Source organism: Arvicola amphibius, chromosome 7 (genome assembly GCF_903992535.2).
Source record: "Arvicola amphibius chromosome 7, mArvAmp1.2, whole genome shotgun sequence".
In the NCBI taxonomy this organism is placed as follows: domain Eukaryota; kingdom Metazoa; phylum Chordata; class Mammalia; order Rodentia; family Cricetidae; genus Arvicola; species Arvicola amphibius.
This window is the reverse complement of record NC_052053.1, coordinates 42,719,133-42,738,206: the sequence shown is the minus strand read 5'-3', so window position 1 is coordinate 42,738,206 and position 19,074 is coordinate 42,719,133. Positions and strand designations below refer to the sequence as shown.

The window sequence follows — 19,074 nt, the reverse complement described above, 5'->3', positions numbered from 1 at the left end:
AACTAGCTCTTGTGGACCAGGCTGGCCTCAAACTCACAGAGATCTGCCTGCCTCTGCCTCCCGAGTGCTGGGGTTAAAGGAGTGCGCCACCACCGCCCGGCCAAGACTTGACATTTTTTACTTTATTTTATGTATATGGGTGTTTTACTTGCATGTGTGCCTAGTGGCCAGAAGAAGACATTAGAGCCCTTGGAACTGGTGTTACAGATGACTATAAACTGCCCTGTAGGTGCTAGAACTGAGCTCAGGTCCCCTGCCAGAGCAGCAAGTGCTCTTAACTGTTGAGCCACCTCTCCAAACTCTCAGAGCTGACTTTTCTTTCTTTCTTCCTCTCCTCCCTCAGACAGGGCTGGGGTTCTCACATTGTAGCCTTGACAGTCTTGGAAGTCAACCAGGCTAACCTTGACCTCAGAGATCTACTTGCTTCTACCTCTTCTAGGATTAAAGATGAGCATCATTGCTGGGTGTAGCGCAGCAGTCAGTTAATCCCAGAAGTCAGGAGGCAGAGGCAGGGGGATCTGAGTTCAAGGCCACCTGGTCTAAATAGTGACCCTGTCTTAAGGGAAGAAAAAAGGACACCACCAAACCCAAACCAGAACTCACTTAAAAAGTGAGCTTATGCCAGGCGTTGGTGGCGCACGCCTTTAATCCCAGTACTCGGGAGGCAGAGGCAGGCAGATCTCTGTGAGTTCAAGGCCAGCCTGATCTACAGAGCTAGTTCCAGGACAGGCTCCAAAGCTACAGAGAAACCCTGTCTCGAAAAAGAAAAAAAAAGTGAGCTCATTCTATGTGTATGAATGCTTTGATGTTTTGTATGCTGCATGTATGTCTGTATACCACATGTACGCCTGGTGCTGGTGGTCAGAGAAAGGCATCAGATCCCCTGGAACCAGAGTTATGGATAGTTATGAACCACCAGGTGAGTGCTGGGAACCAAACCCAGACTTCTTTGCCACAGTAACAAGTGTTCCTCCATGTAGGCCCATATTTCTATATGGTATGGCAGCCAGGCTCTCAAGCCATAGTTGGCACCTGAGGTGGTCATGTAGCCCTGCAGACAGGCTGTCGCAAACCTAACAAAGGGTCAGGATGTTGTTCTGCTCCTTTGTAATTTGGAGGATGCCTGGGATAGAGATGCTAATTCAGGCCTAAGTGACAAAGCTGGCATAGAAAGGTGTGGTCAAAGGTGTAGACGTAACTAAAGCCATTCACCTGGTTACCTAGGAGACAATGCTAATAAATTTCCTCCTCGGTTTATGTTTTGGTATAAAGGCTGTTTAAAAAATGAACGCAGAAAAAATTTCAGGATGTAAACTCAGGATTTCATGAGGGATCACTAAGAATCTCCCTCCCAATAAAGCCATGTGAGTTGTGTCTTTATTCCCGCGCCTTCATGCCGGTCCAGAGAGAGATAGTTTATGTTGGGGCTGGCACTGGTCCCCAACACCTCCAGAGTTTGTTTGTTAGTGTGTACAATTGTGTTCACATGGAAGTCAGAGAGCTAGAACACTGTCAGCTCCAGGGACCCAGCTCAGGTCTTCAGACATGACAAGGAGCACACTGAGCTGTGATGCCTTCCTCTGAGAGCTCGCTCTTGCAATTCCTGCCCCAGCTGCTACCTTGGTGTCAGCATCACCCACTTCAGCAGAGTGGAAGCCTTGGACCAAAAGTCTAACTACACCGTATGTGTATCTTCTGACTGCACCAGATGCTGGCTGAACCAAAATATCCTGGGGAATTAGGGTGATGGGACCTTTACTATGGGGCCCTGTGTGGAGCCGCTCAGCTGGCAAAAACAGTGGCAGAGGTGTGCAGCTCTGGCCTTAGGAACTCAGCCTCAGAGGGAATAGAAGTTCTGTTTATAGCTACATCACCAGGCATCCTAATGCCAGACACTGAACAGGAGTTATCACCCGTTGCTGAGGGTCCCACAAGCCTTCCTAGGGTTTCCTAGAGGAGGCAGTAAGAGAAGCGGCTTCCGATGATAGGCAAGAATGTGGGAGGACAGCGGGAAGGGAATTTGTAGCAGAGTAAACCTCAGCAGCAAAGGCATATGAAAAAGAGAGGTGAAGTATTTGGAGGTGTGTGCAGGAGGCTGGTGGGAGAAAGGGTGAGAGCTGGAACAGCGGGGGAGGCTGCAGAGAACGAAATGCTGAGAGCTTACACACCAGACAGCCTGAGAGCCCTCAAGCCAAGGCAGCTTCTTTTACTGCCAAGGACACGGGACGCTGTGCAACCTGGAATCTAGCTCAAATCTCAATCTTCAGCATACCCAGAGCTCTTGCAAAGCACTTCTGGTGACACTAGAGGCATATTCAGATTTTAGTGCAAAAGAAGGCAATGGTGGGAGCTTTGTGAAGATCACGTACTATGCCTTACACCTGTGGGCACAAGAAGACAAATTAGCAGCAAAAAAGGGCTATATAGATAGTCATATAAAAATGTACTTGAGTACAAGTCAGATTTGAAATTCATAAGGTCCAGAACCACTCCACCCTTCTCTGCTGGCTCAGAGTATGGGTTCTGGTTTCCGGAGAGCCGACTAGGTGAAAGGCGGAAGATTTCGTGGCCCTGGCGGCGGCGGCTAGAGTGGCCAAGGCCTCTCGAGAGGTGGTTGCCTCATCTCGACACCGCCCCCTTGCGCACTGTCTCTTAATGACTTGCCCGGAACCTGCGCGTGGTGGCGGCGTTTTCCCGGGACCTATTGGCTGCTGGACCGCGGCGAAGGGCGGAAGTGGGAGGTGTGGGCCGGTGTAAGCGGCTCTGCTGGGGCGATCTGGCCACGCTGGAGGCTGCGGGCGAGCGGGGTTCGGGGGGTCCCCGTGGTGGCACCGTGGAGAGGGCTTCTGGCGCTCCTTCAGCGTCCTCGACGGCCTCAGGGGAGCGCGGCGGGGATGGGGTGCACAGCCGGGCGGCAGCCGGAGCCTCGGCCATGTTCGCGGGGCTCCAGGACCTGGGCGTGGCCAATGGCGAGGACCTGAAAGAGACCCTGACCAACTGCACAGAACCGCTCAAAGCCATTGAGCAATTTCAGGTGGGCAGGAGGGGGCCGGGCCGCTGGGGAAGCCAGTCACAATTCTACTGTCTCCCGACGCTTGGATGGAGGCACTGGAGGTCCTGAGCTAAGAACCCATTGATTAACTGTTTTTTTTTTTTTTTTCCTTTTTCGCGGTTAACACCGCGGACCTGTGTATTCAGAGCATCCGTGGTGCCGGTGCTGACTTAACTGCGGCCAAGCAAAATGCATACGCGTTGACCCTCTGCTTTCCCAGACAGAGAATGGCGTGCTGCTGCCATCCCTGCAGTCGGCCCTGCCCTTTTTGGACCTACACGGGACACCGCGGCTGGAGTTCCATCAGTCAGTGTTTGATGAGCTACGCGACAAACTGCTGGAACGAGTGTCAGCTATCGCCTCTGAGGGAAAGGCAGAGGAGAGGTGGGTCTCTACCCCGAAGCGTTTATCTTTGTGGGTAGCATTTACGCCACCCCCCCATGGCTGCACAGTCGTGCTTGTAGATACGACCTGAAATATGTTTGAGATGTCTCTGTATGTCCTGCATGTGGAGACCCGGCTTTTTCAGCTGTACAAATCTGTCCAGGTACAAGAAGCTGGAAGACCTTTTGGAAAAGAGCTTTTCTCTGGTCAAGATGCCATCCCTACAACCAGTGGTGATGTGTGTTATGAAGCACTTGCCCAAGGTGAGAGCTGTGAAGCCAGCCCTCCCAGGGTAGGTCAGAGAGCCTGTAATAACATACTATTGCTTGGCTAGCCTGATCCATGCCCTTGGTTGGTGCAAGTCAGGCTGGCGGCTTGGTGCAGGCAGTTGCTTAGCTCCTGGAAAGTTTTATGAACTGGCCCTCCAGCAAGCTCTGGGCACCTTCTCTGTATCACAGACTTCCTCTGCATGAGTCAAGTGGAAACACATTTATCCCTTGAGTTGGAGGGTGGGTCTTTCCCGGGAGAGGGCTATAGGGATTCTGAATGTCTGAGTTCACCTGCCAAGACTCGGCGGTCTGTCACAGGTGCCTTTGTTGGTGTGGCTGGGCTCTACAGGTTCTTTGGGCTGCTGAGCCCTCTTGGCCTATCCTGAGGGAGACTTGGGGACACAGGCACCACTTGCAGGGAGCTGTGGTGTTTGCTGTGTAGGTTCCTGAGAAGAAGCTGAAGCTAGTGATGGCTGACAAGGAATTGTACCGAGCGTGTGCGGTGGAAGTGAAGAGGCAGATCTGGCAAGACAACCAAGCCCTGTTTGGTGATGAAGTCTCACCACTGCTGAAGCAGTATATCCTGGAGAAAGAGAGTGCACTCTTCAGCACAGAGCTGTCTGTCCTACACAACTTCTTCAGCCCTTCCCCCAAGACCAGGCGCCAGGGAGAGGTGAGGAAGTCAGCCTGAGGCTGATAACTTCTAGGAGTATGTGGCCAGCCCCTCCCCTCTTTCCTGTGAGTGTGTAGGTTAGTCTGTTTCTATAAGCATGTTTCTTCTGGTGGTCGACCACTGATTTCTGACTGTCAGAGGATTTGCTTGACTGGCCTTGTCTTGGGCTGAATTTTTAAAAGTTGCATTCACACACACACACACACACACACACACACACATACACAAATGGAAAAATGTACAGAGGAGCAGAAAACAGAAAAGTATGCAGGGAAGGAATGGAAAGGTGGCTTTTTAGGTAAGATTATTTGCATGAAGACCTGAGTTTGAATCCCTAACTCTCACAAAGAAGTTCAGTGTGGCCACAGCTTCCTGTGACCCTGGTGCTGGAAGGGACAAGGCAGAGACAGGAGAAATCACTGAGGCTTGCTGGCCCGCCAGTGTAGGCAGAAACAAATAAGATCTGTTGAGCTGCAGGCTCAGTGAGGGATTCTGTCTTAAGTGTATAAGGTGGAAATGGTAGAGCAGGTTTTTGCAAGTGTGGGCTCAGGTGTATGCACTTTACAGTTGTCTAGCTGTCTCTCTAGTGCCCAGTAGTATGATGGCTTCTTCCATGGTTCCCCTGGCTCCCTGATCCCCTGGCCCTCTTGACTATCCTGTTTTGCCATGTGGGGCCACACCAGGTCTGATTTATCCCAGCGACCTCTGTTGATTTGACTATTCTCTTCTGCAAGTTTCCTCTCCCTTCCTACATTTCCTTCTTGTTTCCTTGGAGTGCATTACTCTTGCTATAGGCTTCCAGGGCTGACACATCAGACATTTGTTTGGACTTGTAGGCCAAGTGGCTGGTTTGGAATTGCAGTCCTCAATACCAAAGACCTTTCATGATAGTCTCTGTTGTTAGTTTCTTCAGATGACTCTGATCGGAGGCCCTTTGATGCTGGCCTGTTTTTCCCCTTGGAAACTTTGTAGACTTTTCTAAGTGCTCTGTGATTTTATAGCACTGGAGACATCAGGCTAGTGGGTTACCTTTTCAGTCTTGGCTGTAGGACGGCTGTCTTGCCTATGAACAGGTGGTTCCCAGCTGGTCATGTGTGAAGTAGGCATACTCTATGACAGGGTTGGATTGTCTCTGTGGTCTGTACTCAGTGAGTGAGGGAACCTCGGGCCATCCACATAGCTCGATTGATGTCAACAGTGAAGATTTTGTTCCTGAGATAAAGATCCAGGTCAGTCCAAGAATTCTTGACAAGGGTCTTGGAGAGTGAACTACCAGACCAGCCTCTGGCTCTTGCCACCCTCCTGTTTCCTCCCACTGACCTTATTACTTGCTGAGTCTAGCCTGATGCCTTTGAGCTTGCTGTGATAACTTCACCCTGGGCTAATCCCAAATGTTCCCTTGTACCATAGGCCTGAGACCATGGCCAGTTAGCAACGGAGCGAAACTTGTTTGTGTTGGCTGAAGCCTTTATATTGAGCAGATGGTGCAGTTTGCCTTTGTTGGGTAGAGGTAGGGTAGGTGACACCTGCCCAGGTAGAAGGCACTGTGTCCCTGCATGGCCTTTGCCCGGAGTGCAAGGTAAAGTTGCCTGTTAGTGTTTGTGGTTTGTCACCAGGCGCCTGGCCCTTGTTCTGTGGCCCTGGTACCAGTGTTGGGACAAGGATGGTCACAGCCATAAGCTTAGGAAGAAGACAGGGAAACAGAGAACCCAGTGTGGCCTCATAGACCTTAACCTATATAGCCTGAGTTTCCTGTGTTGGGCCCCTGTCTTCAGATGGGTTCTCGGTACTGCTTCTAGGATGAGTTACCTGCCCCTTATCCTAACAGGCAGGTGCTTGAAGTCACAGTAGATCACAGACCAAGGTATCCCTGGGATGGATGTGGAACTACCGCCTTGGGTACCAGAAATACAGTGCCAACATTTCATGGCAGATAAAGAAATGTGTCATGCCAGAGAGAGAGAGGCCAGCTCTGTATCTAGGACTAGAGCACCTGTGTGTGTTGTTGCCTGGGTGGGATTTACTTTTAGTTTTTTGAGACAGGTTTTGTTTATTTGTTTGTTTTATGTAGTCCTAGCTGTCCTGGAACTTGGTCTAGGTGAACCCAGAGAGATCCACCTGTCTCTGCCTCCTGAGTGCTGAGATTAAAGTGTGTGCCGCCTTTCCCTGTCCTAGGGTGGGGATTTTGGACTCTACTTGCCTGTCTTGCCCCTAGGTGGTCCAGAAGCTGACACAGATGGTAGGGAAGAACGTGAAGCTGTATGACATGGTGCTGCAGTTTCTGCGCACACTGTTCCTGCGGACCAGGAATGTGCACTACTGTACACTACGAGCTGAGCTGCTTATGTCCCTGCATGACTTGGATGTCAGTGACATCTGTACTGTGGATCCCTGTCATAAGGTAGTACTGTGTGCCCGTCTGTGCACGTCCCCTGTGTCCTCCTCTGAATTCATTATCTAGGAGTGTGACCTGCTGAGTACATCAAAGCTTGCTTTCGGACTGCCAGCTTGTGTGCCTCAGCACTGCTGGGGTGAGCGGGTCCTGCAGAGACCTGGCTGTTCAGCTCCCTCTTTTTTTGTTTTTGTTTTTCAAGACAGGGTTTCTCTGTAGCTTTAGAGCCTGTCCTGGAACTCACTCTGTAAACCAGGCTAGCCTCGAACTCATAGAGATCTGCCTGTCTCTGCCTCTCAAGTGCTGGGATTAAAGGTGTGTGCCACCATTGCCTGGCTCCAGCTGCCTCTCTTGCTGGTCTTCCAGCCTCCACTTGATAGCTGTAAGTGGCAAGCCCTCTGGCCATCTTTCTATTGGGCTCCTGGCTTCTTCTGCCCCAGAACCCTCAAGGCTTATTGCTGGCCAGCACCAAGGTAATCTAGGAATGGGGTTTTCTGTACTTTGTTACATCCCCAACCAAGAGCACAGACATCTGAGACCACCTCCTGCGTTCTGTGTGGTGTTGCTTATTGCTAAGCCCTGAGCACCACCACAAAGCTGCCATAACATGTCCACCCAGTTGCCAGCCCTGGGAGAACAGACAGACCTCCTCCATGTGCTGTCCTGATCCCTGCTGCTTTGGGGCCTGAGGAGGCCTCCTGCTCCTTGTAGGCCCCTGGCGTCTCAGCCCATGCCATGTTTCCTCTGGACACTGGGGAATGAGGACTGTGTGTCTCTTTCTCTGTTGACACCTAGTGGTTGAGTGACAGCGTAATGTGGTCTTGACTGTCTACGACCCCTGCTGCCTGGCCCTCGGCATGCCCCACTTCTACTAATCACCATTTTCTCTGTCCTCTCCAGGGACCCCTTTCTATCCTGGGATTGGCCTAGGATGGGGTCGTGGGCCTTGGCTTGTGTTTATCTTTACTCTGTCCTGTATTTGACCTTGCAGTTTCCACAGCCACTTGGGCAGTGGCAGAGTTGGACTGAGGGGTGAGAGGCTGGGTGTACCGAGATTGTATATTTCCTTCCTTTAGTTCACCTGGTGCCTGGATGCCTGTATCCGCGAGCGGTTTGTGGACAGCAAAAGAGCCCGGGAGCTGCAGGGATTTCTTGATGGTGTGAAGAAGGGGCAGGAACAAGTTTTGGGGTGAGAGCTCTACAATGGTCCTAGCCTTGGAATGCCTAAATAGGCATCCATTGTGGGTTGCTGTTTACTGTTGGTAGTTGGGACCCATTCCAGTCTGTTTTGTGATGGACATGCTGGGTACCAGGCCCATTGCTAACATGGTCACTCATTACTTGGAATCAGTCTCAGTAGCAAAAGGATCCATACCTGGGAGGCATGGGGTTTGGGGCCTGCCCTTCCCAGGGGAGCCAACATAGAGAGCTTAGGCAGGAGGACACTGCTGTCTGTGACAAGTGAGTGTGTGCTGTCAGGGCTGAGGGCTGGATTAGACACTCCAACCTAACTTCCAGCATCGTCTGCCTGGCATGAAGATGCTGCTGGTACAGCCCCGCCTCATTGCTTTATTATATTCTTCCACTAAACCTAGAGCCTAAGCTGGGGTTTTGGTTTTTCTTTTGAAATAGGGTTTTGTGAGGGATTCACTGTGTAGACCAAACACTGTAGCATCAGACTCGTCACAGAGACCTGTCTGCTTCTCCCTCCTGAGTTCTGGGATACAGGCATGTGCTACCCCTACTTGCCTTTCAGTCAGCGTTTTTGAAACAAAGTATGAATTTAGTTTTTTCGGGCGGGGGGAAGGGTAATTTTTTTATTTTATTGTATAGTTTAGAAGATCTTTGAGTAAGTTGTGGATAAATTATGAATTCAATACAGAGAGGCTCCCTCCCTGGGGTCAGACCCCAAGCATTTGCCTCCCAGGGACTCTGGCTGTCCCTTCAGTAGGTCTGACACTACAGGTGTTAAAAGCAGAATAACCAGGTTTCTCAACTCATACCAAGGTCTGATTCCTTCCAGAGATTTGTCCATGATCCTGTGTGACCCCTTTGCCATCAACACACTGTCCCTGAGCACCATCAGGCACTTGCAGGAGCTGGTTAGCCAGGAGACACTGCCCAGGGTGAGCATAGGCATGGCTGGTGGGTTTCGCCCAATGGGTGGGTATTGGCACATGGGTGCCTTAGGATTGCTCTCCTAAGGTCTTTTCCCTGGAAAGCAGAGGCCCTGCTTTGTTCAGTGAGAGCAGAGGATGGCACAGTCCCTGTAAGCTCTGGCTGAGGTCTCTGTCTTCTTACAGGATAGTCCCGACCTCCTCCTCCTACTTAGGCTGCTGGCGCTGGGCCAAGGTGCCTGGGACTTAATAGACAGCCAGGTCTTCAAGGAGCCCAAGATGGTATGGGGTTTAGTTTCTTCCTTTTTTTTTTCTTTTTTTCTTTTTTTACAAATTATGGGGAGTAGCAGGGTGGGGCCCTTTGGTAGCAAAACTCTACTCCTAGAGTCTTTGAGTGAACATTCATCAAGGATGTTTGGGTATCTTGATAGACTGGCTGCAGCATGGTAGCTATTCCTTGGGGACTGGGACCCAGAAGGGGTTTTACAGTTTCAGCCATAATCATGCCAGATGAAAGATTCAAGGACATAGCACTGGACATGAGTCTCAGGAAACAGGAAGGAGGGGTTCTAGGGACCAGTGGGCAAGAAAGCTGGATTTGAGGAAAGTGCATTGGGTGGGTAAGGGCAAGGTGTGCACTGGACATTGTGGGTTATGCTGTATGCTGAGAGCAGCCGGGATCAGTGGGACCTTAGTGGGCTCAGACACTCCTTCTGCCAGGAGGCAGAGCTCATCACCAAGTTCCTGCCGATGCTCATGTCCTTCGTGGTGGATGACTACACTTTCAACGTAGATCAGAAGCTTCCGGCTGAGGAGAAAGCCCCAGTCACGTACCCCAACACGCTTCCTGAAAGTTTCACCAAGTAGGACTCCAGGGCAGTGTTTGGGGGAGGTAGGAGAGAAGGGCTGCAGGTGAAGGCGCTGCTCGGTGGGCTGATCGGAGGCCATGGCATCTTGCACATAGGTTTCTGCAGGAGCAGCGCATGGCTTGTGAGGTGGGGCTGTACTACGTGCTGCACATCACCAAGCAGAGAAACAAGAATGCACTCCTGCGCCTGCTGCCTGGACTTGGTGAGTCCTGGTGGCTGTGCTTGCCTGCCGCCTTGACCCGAGCTCTGCCAGGGCGTTCACCTTCATCTTTCTGCCTTCACCTCCAACCTCCATAGCTTGCTTTCCATGTCAGTGGGCACTCGTGTGTGTGTTTGGAGGACTTAGCTCTGTTTCAGAGATGCCTGTGCCTGTGGTTCTTGTGATTTCCTGCAGAAGGGATTCCTAGCTTTAAGGCCAGGCACACTTAATTTCAGCACGTCAGAGGCAGAGTTCGGCAGATATCTGTGAGTTCAAGGCCAACCTGGTCTACATAGCCAGGCTTGTGTTTTTTTTGTTTTTGTTTTTTTTTTCCGCCCACTGAGCCATCTCGCCAGCCCTTCTGTTTAGGTTGTCTAGGACAACCAAAGCTACATAGAGAGACCCTGTAAAACAAAACACCCCTATTTTGTTCTTATTGGTAAAAAACAGAACTCCTTGGGTGTTATCCAAAGGGACTACTTTCCCCTACCTGCTTGGGGTGTCACACACCAAAAAATGGGAGTTCTGAGTGGGCTCTTCAGGGTAAGGCTGTGGTGTGGCTCAGTGATGAGAGCACTTATCTGGCATGCATAGGTGGATTCTGCTCCCAACAAAACCCAGAACAACCGCCTGAAGCTGCAGGCTTGTTGGGGAGAGTTGTTGGGGAGACTTGCCACAGCGGCACCCTGTGCTTGCAGAATTGTCCTTTCTCTGGAGTTCAGAGGACTGTCATAAAGATGGAGGCTCTTTTCTTTTCTCATCTTTTTTGGGGGTGGGGAGTTTAAGACAAAGTGTCTTGGCTGTCATGGAAGTCACTCTGTAGACCAGACTGGCCTCGAACTCAGAGATCTGCCTGCCTCTGCACACCCCCCTCCCCATACCCCCTTCAGTGCTGGGCACCACCGCCCGGCTTCTTCTCTAAATGTATTGTAAGTCACTGGTGTACCTGTTCCCTGCTTGCTGTGTGTGTATTGGTTTATGCAGACTTACTGTCTGTTGTTCTAGAGGCAGGAAATTTAAAGTGGGCTTTGCTGAGCTAAAGTTGGGTATGGCCAGACTGACTCTCTTTCTATAGTCCGTGCCCTCTCCAGCTTTAGGGGCGTCAGGACATTCTGCTGGCACAGAGTTAGCTTGCTTGTTTAAGACCTTAGGGACATACGTGGTAACTTTGGTTTGCCTTGTCCGTGCATCTCAGTCTGTTTTTTCTGCCTGTCGTCTGGTATGGTACCAATAAACTGGCAGTGTGGCTTGTCTCTCCTGGCTGGGACATCTCTGCTTGGAATGCCCCTATGGTGCACCGACCAGTCATGTTTAGTGAAATCTGAAGGCTGGAGAGGTGGCTCCCATTTGATTCCTAGCATCCAACTGTCTGTAACTTCAGTTCTAGGGGATCCAATGCCCTCTTCTAGTCACACCCATGACATACAAACATACATCAGCAAAACACCCATACACATAAAATTAAAATAAAAAATCTTGCTTGAGGGCTGGAGAGATGGCTCAGTGGCTCTTCCAGAGGACCGGGGTTCAATTCCCAGCACCTACATGGCAGCTCACAATTGTCTGAAGATCCAGTTACAGGGGATTTGACGTTTCATACCAATGCACATAAACTAAAGTTAAATAAACTATAAGAAATATTTTTAAAAAATCTTGCTTGATCTTACATTTGAATGAGTTGTAATAAAAGTAGGAGTCAGTTTTCTTGAATTCTGTTTTTGTTTTTAAAGTATCTATTTTTATTACTCTGTATGTGTAGCTGTGCATGCTCCTCCGGCTCATGTATAGGTCAGAGGACGACTTTGTGGCGCCCTTCCACCTTTCTGTGGGTTCCAGGAAATCAACGCAGGTCTCCAGGCTTGTGTTGCCTTTACCCACCATTTATTTATATTGGTTTTTTGAGACAGGATCTTTCTGTATAGCTGTCCTGGAACCTATGTAGACCAGGCTAGCCTTAAACTCACAGAGATCCACCTGCCTCTGCCTCCTGTGTCCTGGGATTAAAGGCGTGCACCACCACACCCAGCTTTCTGAGTGCTGTATTAAAGTCTTGTGCCACCATGCCTGGCCCCTAGTATGGACAATACTCCCGATCTTGGCCTTTTCCTCCTATATGCTGACATTACAGATGTACCCTCCCACGGCTATATTAGGTTCTTTGTATAGCTGTGACCCCCAACAAACAACAGAAAAGAGTTTTTTTTTTTGTTTTTTTTTTTTTTTTTTGTTTTTCGAGACAGGGTTTCTCTGTAGCTTTGGAGCCTGTCCTGGAACTAGCTCTTGTAGACCAGGCTGGTCTTGAACGCACAGAGATCTGCCTGCCTCTGCCTCCCGAGTGCTGGGATTAAAGGCGTGTGCCACCACCGCCCGGCTATTTTTTAATTTTTATTGATTTTTTTCTTTTTTGAGACAGCATCCCAATATTTATCTCTGGGTGTCCTGGCACTCACGCTGGTCTCACAGTCACAGATGTGCCTGTCTCCACCTCCTGAGTGCAGGGACTAAAGGTGTGCTCCACCTAGCCCCAGCTAGGAGTTTATTTTTAGTTGATGAGTGTTTTGCCCGAGGGTATAGAAATGCACAGGTGTCTGCAGTGCAGAGTCCAGAGAGGCTTCAGCTCCTCCAGCTCTGGAGCTAGGCTGCTGGGAGCCACCATGTGGGTGATTGAATCTGGGTCCTCTGCAAGAGCGTCAGGACTTCTAACCAGCGAACCATCTCCAGCCCTGGTTTTAGAGGGTTTCAGTTCATTTTGGTGGGGGAGACAAAGAGCCGCTCAGTTCATAGCACAGCAAACCAGGAATCAGGACCAGGGACAACCCTTAAATGCCTGCTCTTGGTGACCTACTTCCAGCAGCCAAGCCTCACCTCCAGAGGTTCCTTCAAAATAGCACCATCGGGCTGGAGAGATGGCTCAACTCTTAAGAGCACTGACAGCTCTTCCAGAGGTCCTGAGTTCAATTCCCCCAGCACCCACATGGTAACTCACCACCATCTGTAATGAGATCCGTTGCCCTCTTCTGGCGTGCAGGCATACATGCAGGCAGAACACTGTATATATAATAAATAAATAATTTTTTTTAAAAAAAAGAGGAAGAACTTAATTCAGTCTATTACATTTGTTTTTTTGTTTGTTTGTTTGTTTGTTTTTCGAGACAGGGTTTCCCTGTAGTTTCTAGAGCCTGTCCTGTCCTGGAACTAGCTCTTGTAGACCAGGCTGGCCTCGAACTGAGAGATCCGCCTGCCTCTGCCTCCCGAGTGCTGGGATTAAAGGTGTGCAACACCACTGTCTGGTACATTTTCAGAGGTTTAGTCTATTATCATCATGGTGCAATATGGTGGTGTCTGGCAGACGTGGTGCTGGAGAATTAGCCAAGTGTCCTACATCTTAACCTGCAGGCATTAGGAGGTAGTCTGTCTCACTGGGTGTGGCTTGAGTATATAGGAGACCACCACCGCCACCACCGCCCAGCCAGTCTATTACATTTAAAAAATAAAATAACACCATCAGCGGAGACCAATTGTTCAAGCCATGAGCCTGTAGTGATGTCTCGGAGTCAGACCGAAGCTCTTGTCTGAACAGTTCAGTAGATATCCCTACCAAAAAAAAAAAAAAAAAAAATGATGATTTTGAGAACTAAGCCTCCTCTGAGCAAACCTACTGTAACTGTATCACTGGATAGATGGTAGCTGAGTTCCTATGTCTCAGCAGGGTTGTATGGGCTCAGTCAGGAGTTAAGGCCCCTTTGCACTGTGCTTGCTGGCTTGTTATGGGTATTCGAGGTCACAGTTATTTGCAGGTGGGAGAATACAAGCCTCTCAACCTCTTGGTCGTGATCATGCACACGGCCAGGCAGGGCATGAAGTGGCTGAGAGTCATCAAATCTGCTTTCAGTAGTCCCCCCAGAACACCCGAGTCTCCTTAAAGTTGTCTAGCTTTTCCTTAGGTTCAGGTGGTATCAGCTGGGTCTGCCATCAGAACAGCTCCTGCTCTCAGCTGTCAGGAATGGTGGTGGACCCCAGGGCTGTCTACCCTGTGTTCTTCCTTCCTTAGGCAAGGCCCGACTGTGGGATCCTGGCATCTCTTGTTGAGTGGCTGCGGTCGGCCTCTAGCAGCCCTGCCTGTGGTAGGAGTGCTCCTCATGCCATTGGTCGTGAGCAGGACTCATCTGCAGCTGCTGCGCCATCTCTCTTTGCTGCCTTCGAACAGGGGCTTTGGCAGTGCTCCTCTGTGTTCTTAACTGAGGAGTCAGCAGGAGGGTTGGCAGAATCCCCTGGGTACTCTAATGCTTCTGCATATCTGTGGTGGCTTGTCTGTCTGTGACCTTTCTCTGTGTGGAGGCCACTTCAGATCAGAGCCCCTGGCTCTTGGGCAGAGCATCTTTCTTTCACCTACTCTAGCTGTGGTCTTGCTTCCCTGCTGAGAGCCACAGACCGCTTATCTGCTCCACTTGGTCAGCCCTTGGCTCCCCGAGTCCTGTTCAGAGCTGGGGCAGTGGACAGTCCCTGAGGGCAGAGGCCGAGCCCCCTTGCTGTGTTTACAGTGGAAACCTTTGGTGACCTGGCCTTCAGTGACATCTTTCTCCACCTGCTCACTGGGAGCCTGGCCCTGCTGGCTGATGAATTTGCCCTGGAGGATTTCTGCAGCAGCCTCTTTGATGGCTTCTTCCTCACCGCCTCTCCCAGGTAGGACACCCCACCCACCCCACCTTCCTTTCTTGTCAGTTCTTATGTTCCGCAGTGTGGGAGGGGAGTTGAGGCTCCATCCTGCTGAAGGACCACAGAAGGGTCTCTGAGCCCTGGGACCTGTGCTAGAGTGAGTAATTCCTGGGTGTAGCATGGGGTTGGCCTAGGGGTCAGTTCTGCTCTGCTGAAGGCACATGCGAACCCCACGTGGGCTGTGCCTTGGAGGAAGTTGTGACCCCTTGAGCCCCACTGGTCTTTCCAGGAAGGAGAATGTGCATCGTCACGTGCTGAGGCTTCTTCTGCACTTGCACCCCAGAGTGGCCCCTTCCAAGCTGGAGGCGCTGCAGAAGGCTCTGGAGCCCACAGGCCAGGTAGGTAGCCTCAGTTCCGTTTTTATTTTATTTATTTATTGAAAATGTTCTTTCTTTCTTATTTATTTATTTATTTATTTATTTATATTATTTTATCTTGTACCGAGACAAGGTTTCTCTGTGTAGCTTTGGTGCCTGTCCTGGAACTAGCTCTAGTAGACCAGGCTGGCTTTGAACTCAGAGATCTGCCAGCCTCTGCCTCCCAAGTGCTGGGCTTAAAGGTGTGCAACACCACTGTCTGGTACATTTTCAGAGGTTTAGTCTATTATCATCATGGTGCAATATGGTGGTGTCTGGCAGACATGGTGCTGGAGAATTAGCCAAGTGTCCTACATCTTAACCTGCAGGCATTAGGAGGTAGTCTGTCTCACTGGGTGTGGCTTGAGTATATAGGAGACCTCAAAGCCCACCCCCACGGTGACACACCTACTCCAACAAAGCCACACTTCCTAATAGTGCCACTCCCTCGGGGAGCCATTTTCTTTCAAACCACCACATGTCTGGTTTTCGCAGAGTGGGGAGGCCGTGAAGGAGCTCTACTCCCAGCTTGGTGAGAAGTTGGAGCAGTTGGACCATCGGAAACCCAGTCCTACCCAAGCTGCAGAGACACCAGCCCTGGAGCTGCCCCTTCCTAATGTGCCTGCTCCAGCTCCACTGTGAGGCTCTCTGGAACTATTTAGTGACAGTGCCCTATGGAAGGAGGCCCTAGTCAGTTAGGAGTGCAGGGTGAGCCGAGGGCTGTCCCTTGGCAAGGTACTCCCTCCTCTGAGCTGCTGTCTGGAGCTGGGCCCAAGAGGTCCTCGGTGGTCTACTCGCACACCAGGGGGGGCCATAATGGCTTGGTGGGGCTTGGCCCCTGCTTGATCCTGGCAGAGATGGATGGTGGTTGGTATTAAGAAAAAGCCAGTTAGTTTTCCAAGGGCAGTGGCAGAGGCCTGACTGACCTGATATTTAGCCTGGACAAAGCCCAAGGAGAAAGGTATACTGGGTTTGCCAAGGCAGATTTGCTGGTCCTGATAGGTCAGGCACAGGAGTGGTACCTCCAACAGAAGCCAGGCGGGGAGTCTGCAGCAGGGGAGGCCGGAGCCCGTGAGGATCTGTGCAGTCCCTGCTGATTGAGATCTGTGGCGGAGCCCTCCCTGCAGCTGCCCACCTCAGCGTACAGACCTTGTAACAGAACAAGTCCCTGCCCAGCTACGCGTTTTGGCCCTTGAGTAGGGGACTGGGTGTACACACTGAAGTTTCCATTTATGTAAATAAAACACATTTTGATAAACCGTGGTGAGAAGATTCTGTTTGTCCTGGGGCTGAGGGCAGGCGTGGATGCAACATTCTTTTTTTCCTTGTTTGAGATAGGGTGTCTCTGACTGTTCTGGAACTTATAGACTAGGCTGGTCTTGAACTCACAGAGATCTGCCTGTTTGGGACTAAAGGTGTGTGTGTCACCACACCTAGAGGGTGTAACATTCTTCTGGAAAGTCAGTTCTTTGACTTCTGTGCCTGGCAACCCTGCCCTGAGAGACCTGGTTTAGGGCCCAGCTGCTGGACAGTCTCAGCCTCCCAGAGTGCCTTGATATCTGCCCCAATATCTAGGTGTGCAGTTTTTCACTCCTTTCAAAAGGAGTGATAGGAATCCCTAGGAGGATCAAGCACCAGCCCTAGGTCATGGAGTGATCCTGAACATCAGACTGTACACAACCATGTGGCAGCTCAGTTATCCCCTCGGTGGCTAGGAAAAGTCCAGTGGGGACTGGGCATTACTGCTCCCAAAGGACATGAAACACCAGATGATGGCTGAGCAGGGCAGCTATCTGAGGCATAACGAAAGCTCCTGGCGGTGATGGGGTCAGACAGGTGCAGGTGGTTGCAAGGCACCCAGTCTATGCCTAGCTTTTCCCAGTTGGGAATGAGTGGTATGTTTCCTGGCTGAGTCTGGTTTGTCACCAGGTGGAGGAGGAGACAGGCAGTCACGTATATCCCTGAAGCTGAGTGAAGGGGGATGGGATGGTATTAGTTCAGTTTTCTGTTGTAACACTATAGGCTGTATGAGTCATAAAGAAAGTGTGTTTATTTTGACTCAAGGACTTGGTCCAAAGTCCAGGGTGCATTGGATGATAGCCATCCTTCCGGCAGAGGCCTGAGGCAAAGGGTACCTCACAGTGATTGTGTATGTGTGTGTGAGAGAGGGTACCTCATAGTGATTGTGTGTGTGTGAGAGAGAGGGTACCTCATAGTGATTGTGTATGTGTGTGAGAGAGGGTACCTCATAGTGATTGTGTGTGTGTTTGTGTGTGTCCAGAGTGCATTTGATGATAGCCATCCTGGCAGAGGCCTGAGGCAAAGGGTATCTCTCATAGTGATTGGGTGTTTGTGTGTGTATGTTTGTATGTGTCCAGGGTGCATTTAATGATAGTCATTCTTCCGGCAGAGGCCTGAGGCAAAGGGTACCTCATAGTGACAGAGAGAGGGTGTGTGTGTTTAAAGTCATGGGACTGCCTGAGGGTGCCAGTCCTATAACCTCATTTGATCCTAACCACCTATCTTGGAGGTACACCACAGCTGATTGAATTTTCAGCCTTCCACCACCTCTGGGAGGGTTTGGGGAGGGCTCAACACATAACACTATAGCCACATCGCTGTGGGACCACAGGAACACTGCTAAGTTTCCAGCTTAGTAGAGATCACAAGTCATAGACGCAGGTCTTCAGTTGGGGAAAGTGATGCTGGATTCTTTCATTATTTTTTTATTGTTGTTATGTTTTTTTTTTTTTTTTTCCCTCTAGGCAGGATTTCTCCACGTAGCCCTGGCTGTCACTCTCTATACCAGGCTGGCCTCGAACTCACAGATCCTCTTGCCGCTGCCTCCCGAGTGCTGGGATTAAAGGTGTGCTCTGCTTTCACCACCACCTGGCTCATTATTTGGTTTTTTGAGTCAGGGTCTCTCTATAGCCCGGACTGTCCTGGAACTTGCGGTGTAGACCAGGCTGGCCTCGTACTCAGAGCTACCCACCCCTGTTCCCCAAGTGCTGAGATGAAAGGCTGGGCTCCCCTGGGCCCAGCCTGCTCCATTATTTTAAACGTGGGAAAACATGGCTCTGGGGTGATGGGGTGACGACAATGATCATAAATGCTTATGGTACTGAGGTTTCATGGGGTGTTGTATCCAGATAGCTGTTCCTTACATAGCACAGACATTTCAGAAAGGGCCGGCTGTATTTCCAGACACAAGGGCATAAACAGGAAAGGGCGGGGCCATGGACAGAAGCTGATAGTGGACCGTGTGCTTGGTAAGGTCATTGGGCAGAGCCTGCTAGAGACTGAGGGTCAGGACAGGCAAGATGGTCAGCATGGCTAGACTCTTCTAGTGGGGGCCTGGAGGTGGGGAGAAGATACACACCTTTAATCCCAGCACAGAGGCAGGTGATCTCTGTGAGTTCGAGACCAGCCTGGTCTACAGAGAGAGTTCCAGGATAGCCAGGGCTACACAGAGAATCCCTGTCTCAAAAACCCAAACAACAACAGCAACAACAAAAAGAGCTGTGGAGGGGAAGGGGGTCTGGGTTGGGACTGGTGAGCTTGGACTTTACAATTGGGTGGGTTGTTACTTTTGTGTGTATGGGTGGGTGTTTCAAGACAGGGTTTCTCTGGAGCTTTGGAGCCTGTCCTGGAACTAGCTTTTGTAGCCCAGGCTGGCCTCAAACTCAACAGAGATCCGCCTGCCTCTGCCTCCCGAGTGCTGGGATTAAAGGTGTGTGCTACCACTGCCAGGCTTACAATTGGATTGGACAAGGGAGTGGGCAGTTGGGCTTGCGGATCTTCTGTCCACGAAGGCCTTACCCTTGTAAAGATCACCCCTGGACAGCCACTTCTCTTTAGTAGGTAATTTCCTTACCCCAGAATGGGACTCCACCCCAGAGAGTTTGACAGATCAGCCTCTTGCAAAAGTTACTGGCCAATATTAGGCCCACTTGGAGATGACCTTGTCTGTTTCTCTCAGGGCCTGGTCATCTGCCTCAGGGCCCAGTGACCTTTCTGAGTCAGAGAAGTCTTCCACACAGGAGAGGG

The 19,074-nt window shown here is 50.6% G+C and overlaps 1 protein-coding gene across 1 annotated transcript; it reads left to right on the top strand.

The window, feature by feature from the left end:
- The first annotated feature begins 793 nt into the window (after positions 1–793).
- Positions 794–16,285, top strand: Nelfb (negative elongation factor complex member B). Its single transcript, XM_042055377.1, has 15 exons — positions 794–919; positions 2,092–2,297; positions 2,728–3,034; positions 3,273–3,436; positions 3,600–3,699; positions 4,148–4,378; positions 6,594–6,779; positions 7,847–7,959; positions 8,794–8,896; positions 9,074–9,169; positions 9,608–9,750; positions 9,852–9,958; positions 14,497–14,638; positions 14,901–15,009; positions 15,523–16,285. The coding sequence occupies exons 1-15, from the start codon at positions 794–796 to the stop codon at positions 15,667–15,669; spliced, it is 2,280 nt and encodes a 759-aa protein (XP_041911311.1). The 3' UTR covers positions 15,670–16,285.
- Positions 16,286–19,074: the final 2,789 nt, after the last annotated feature.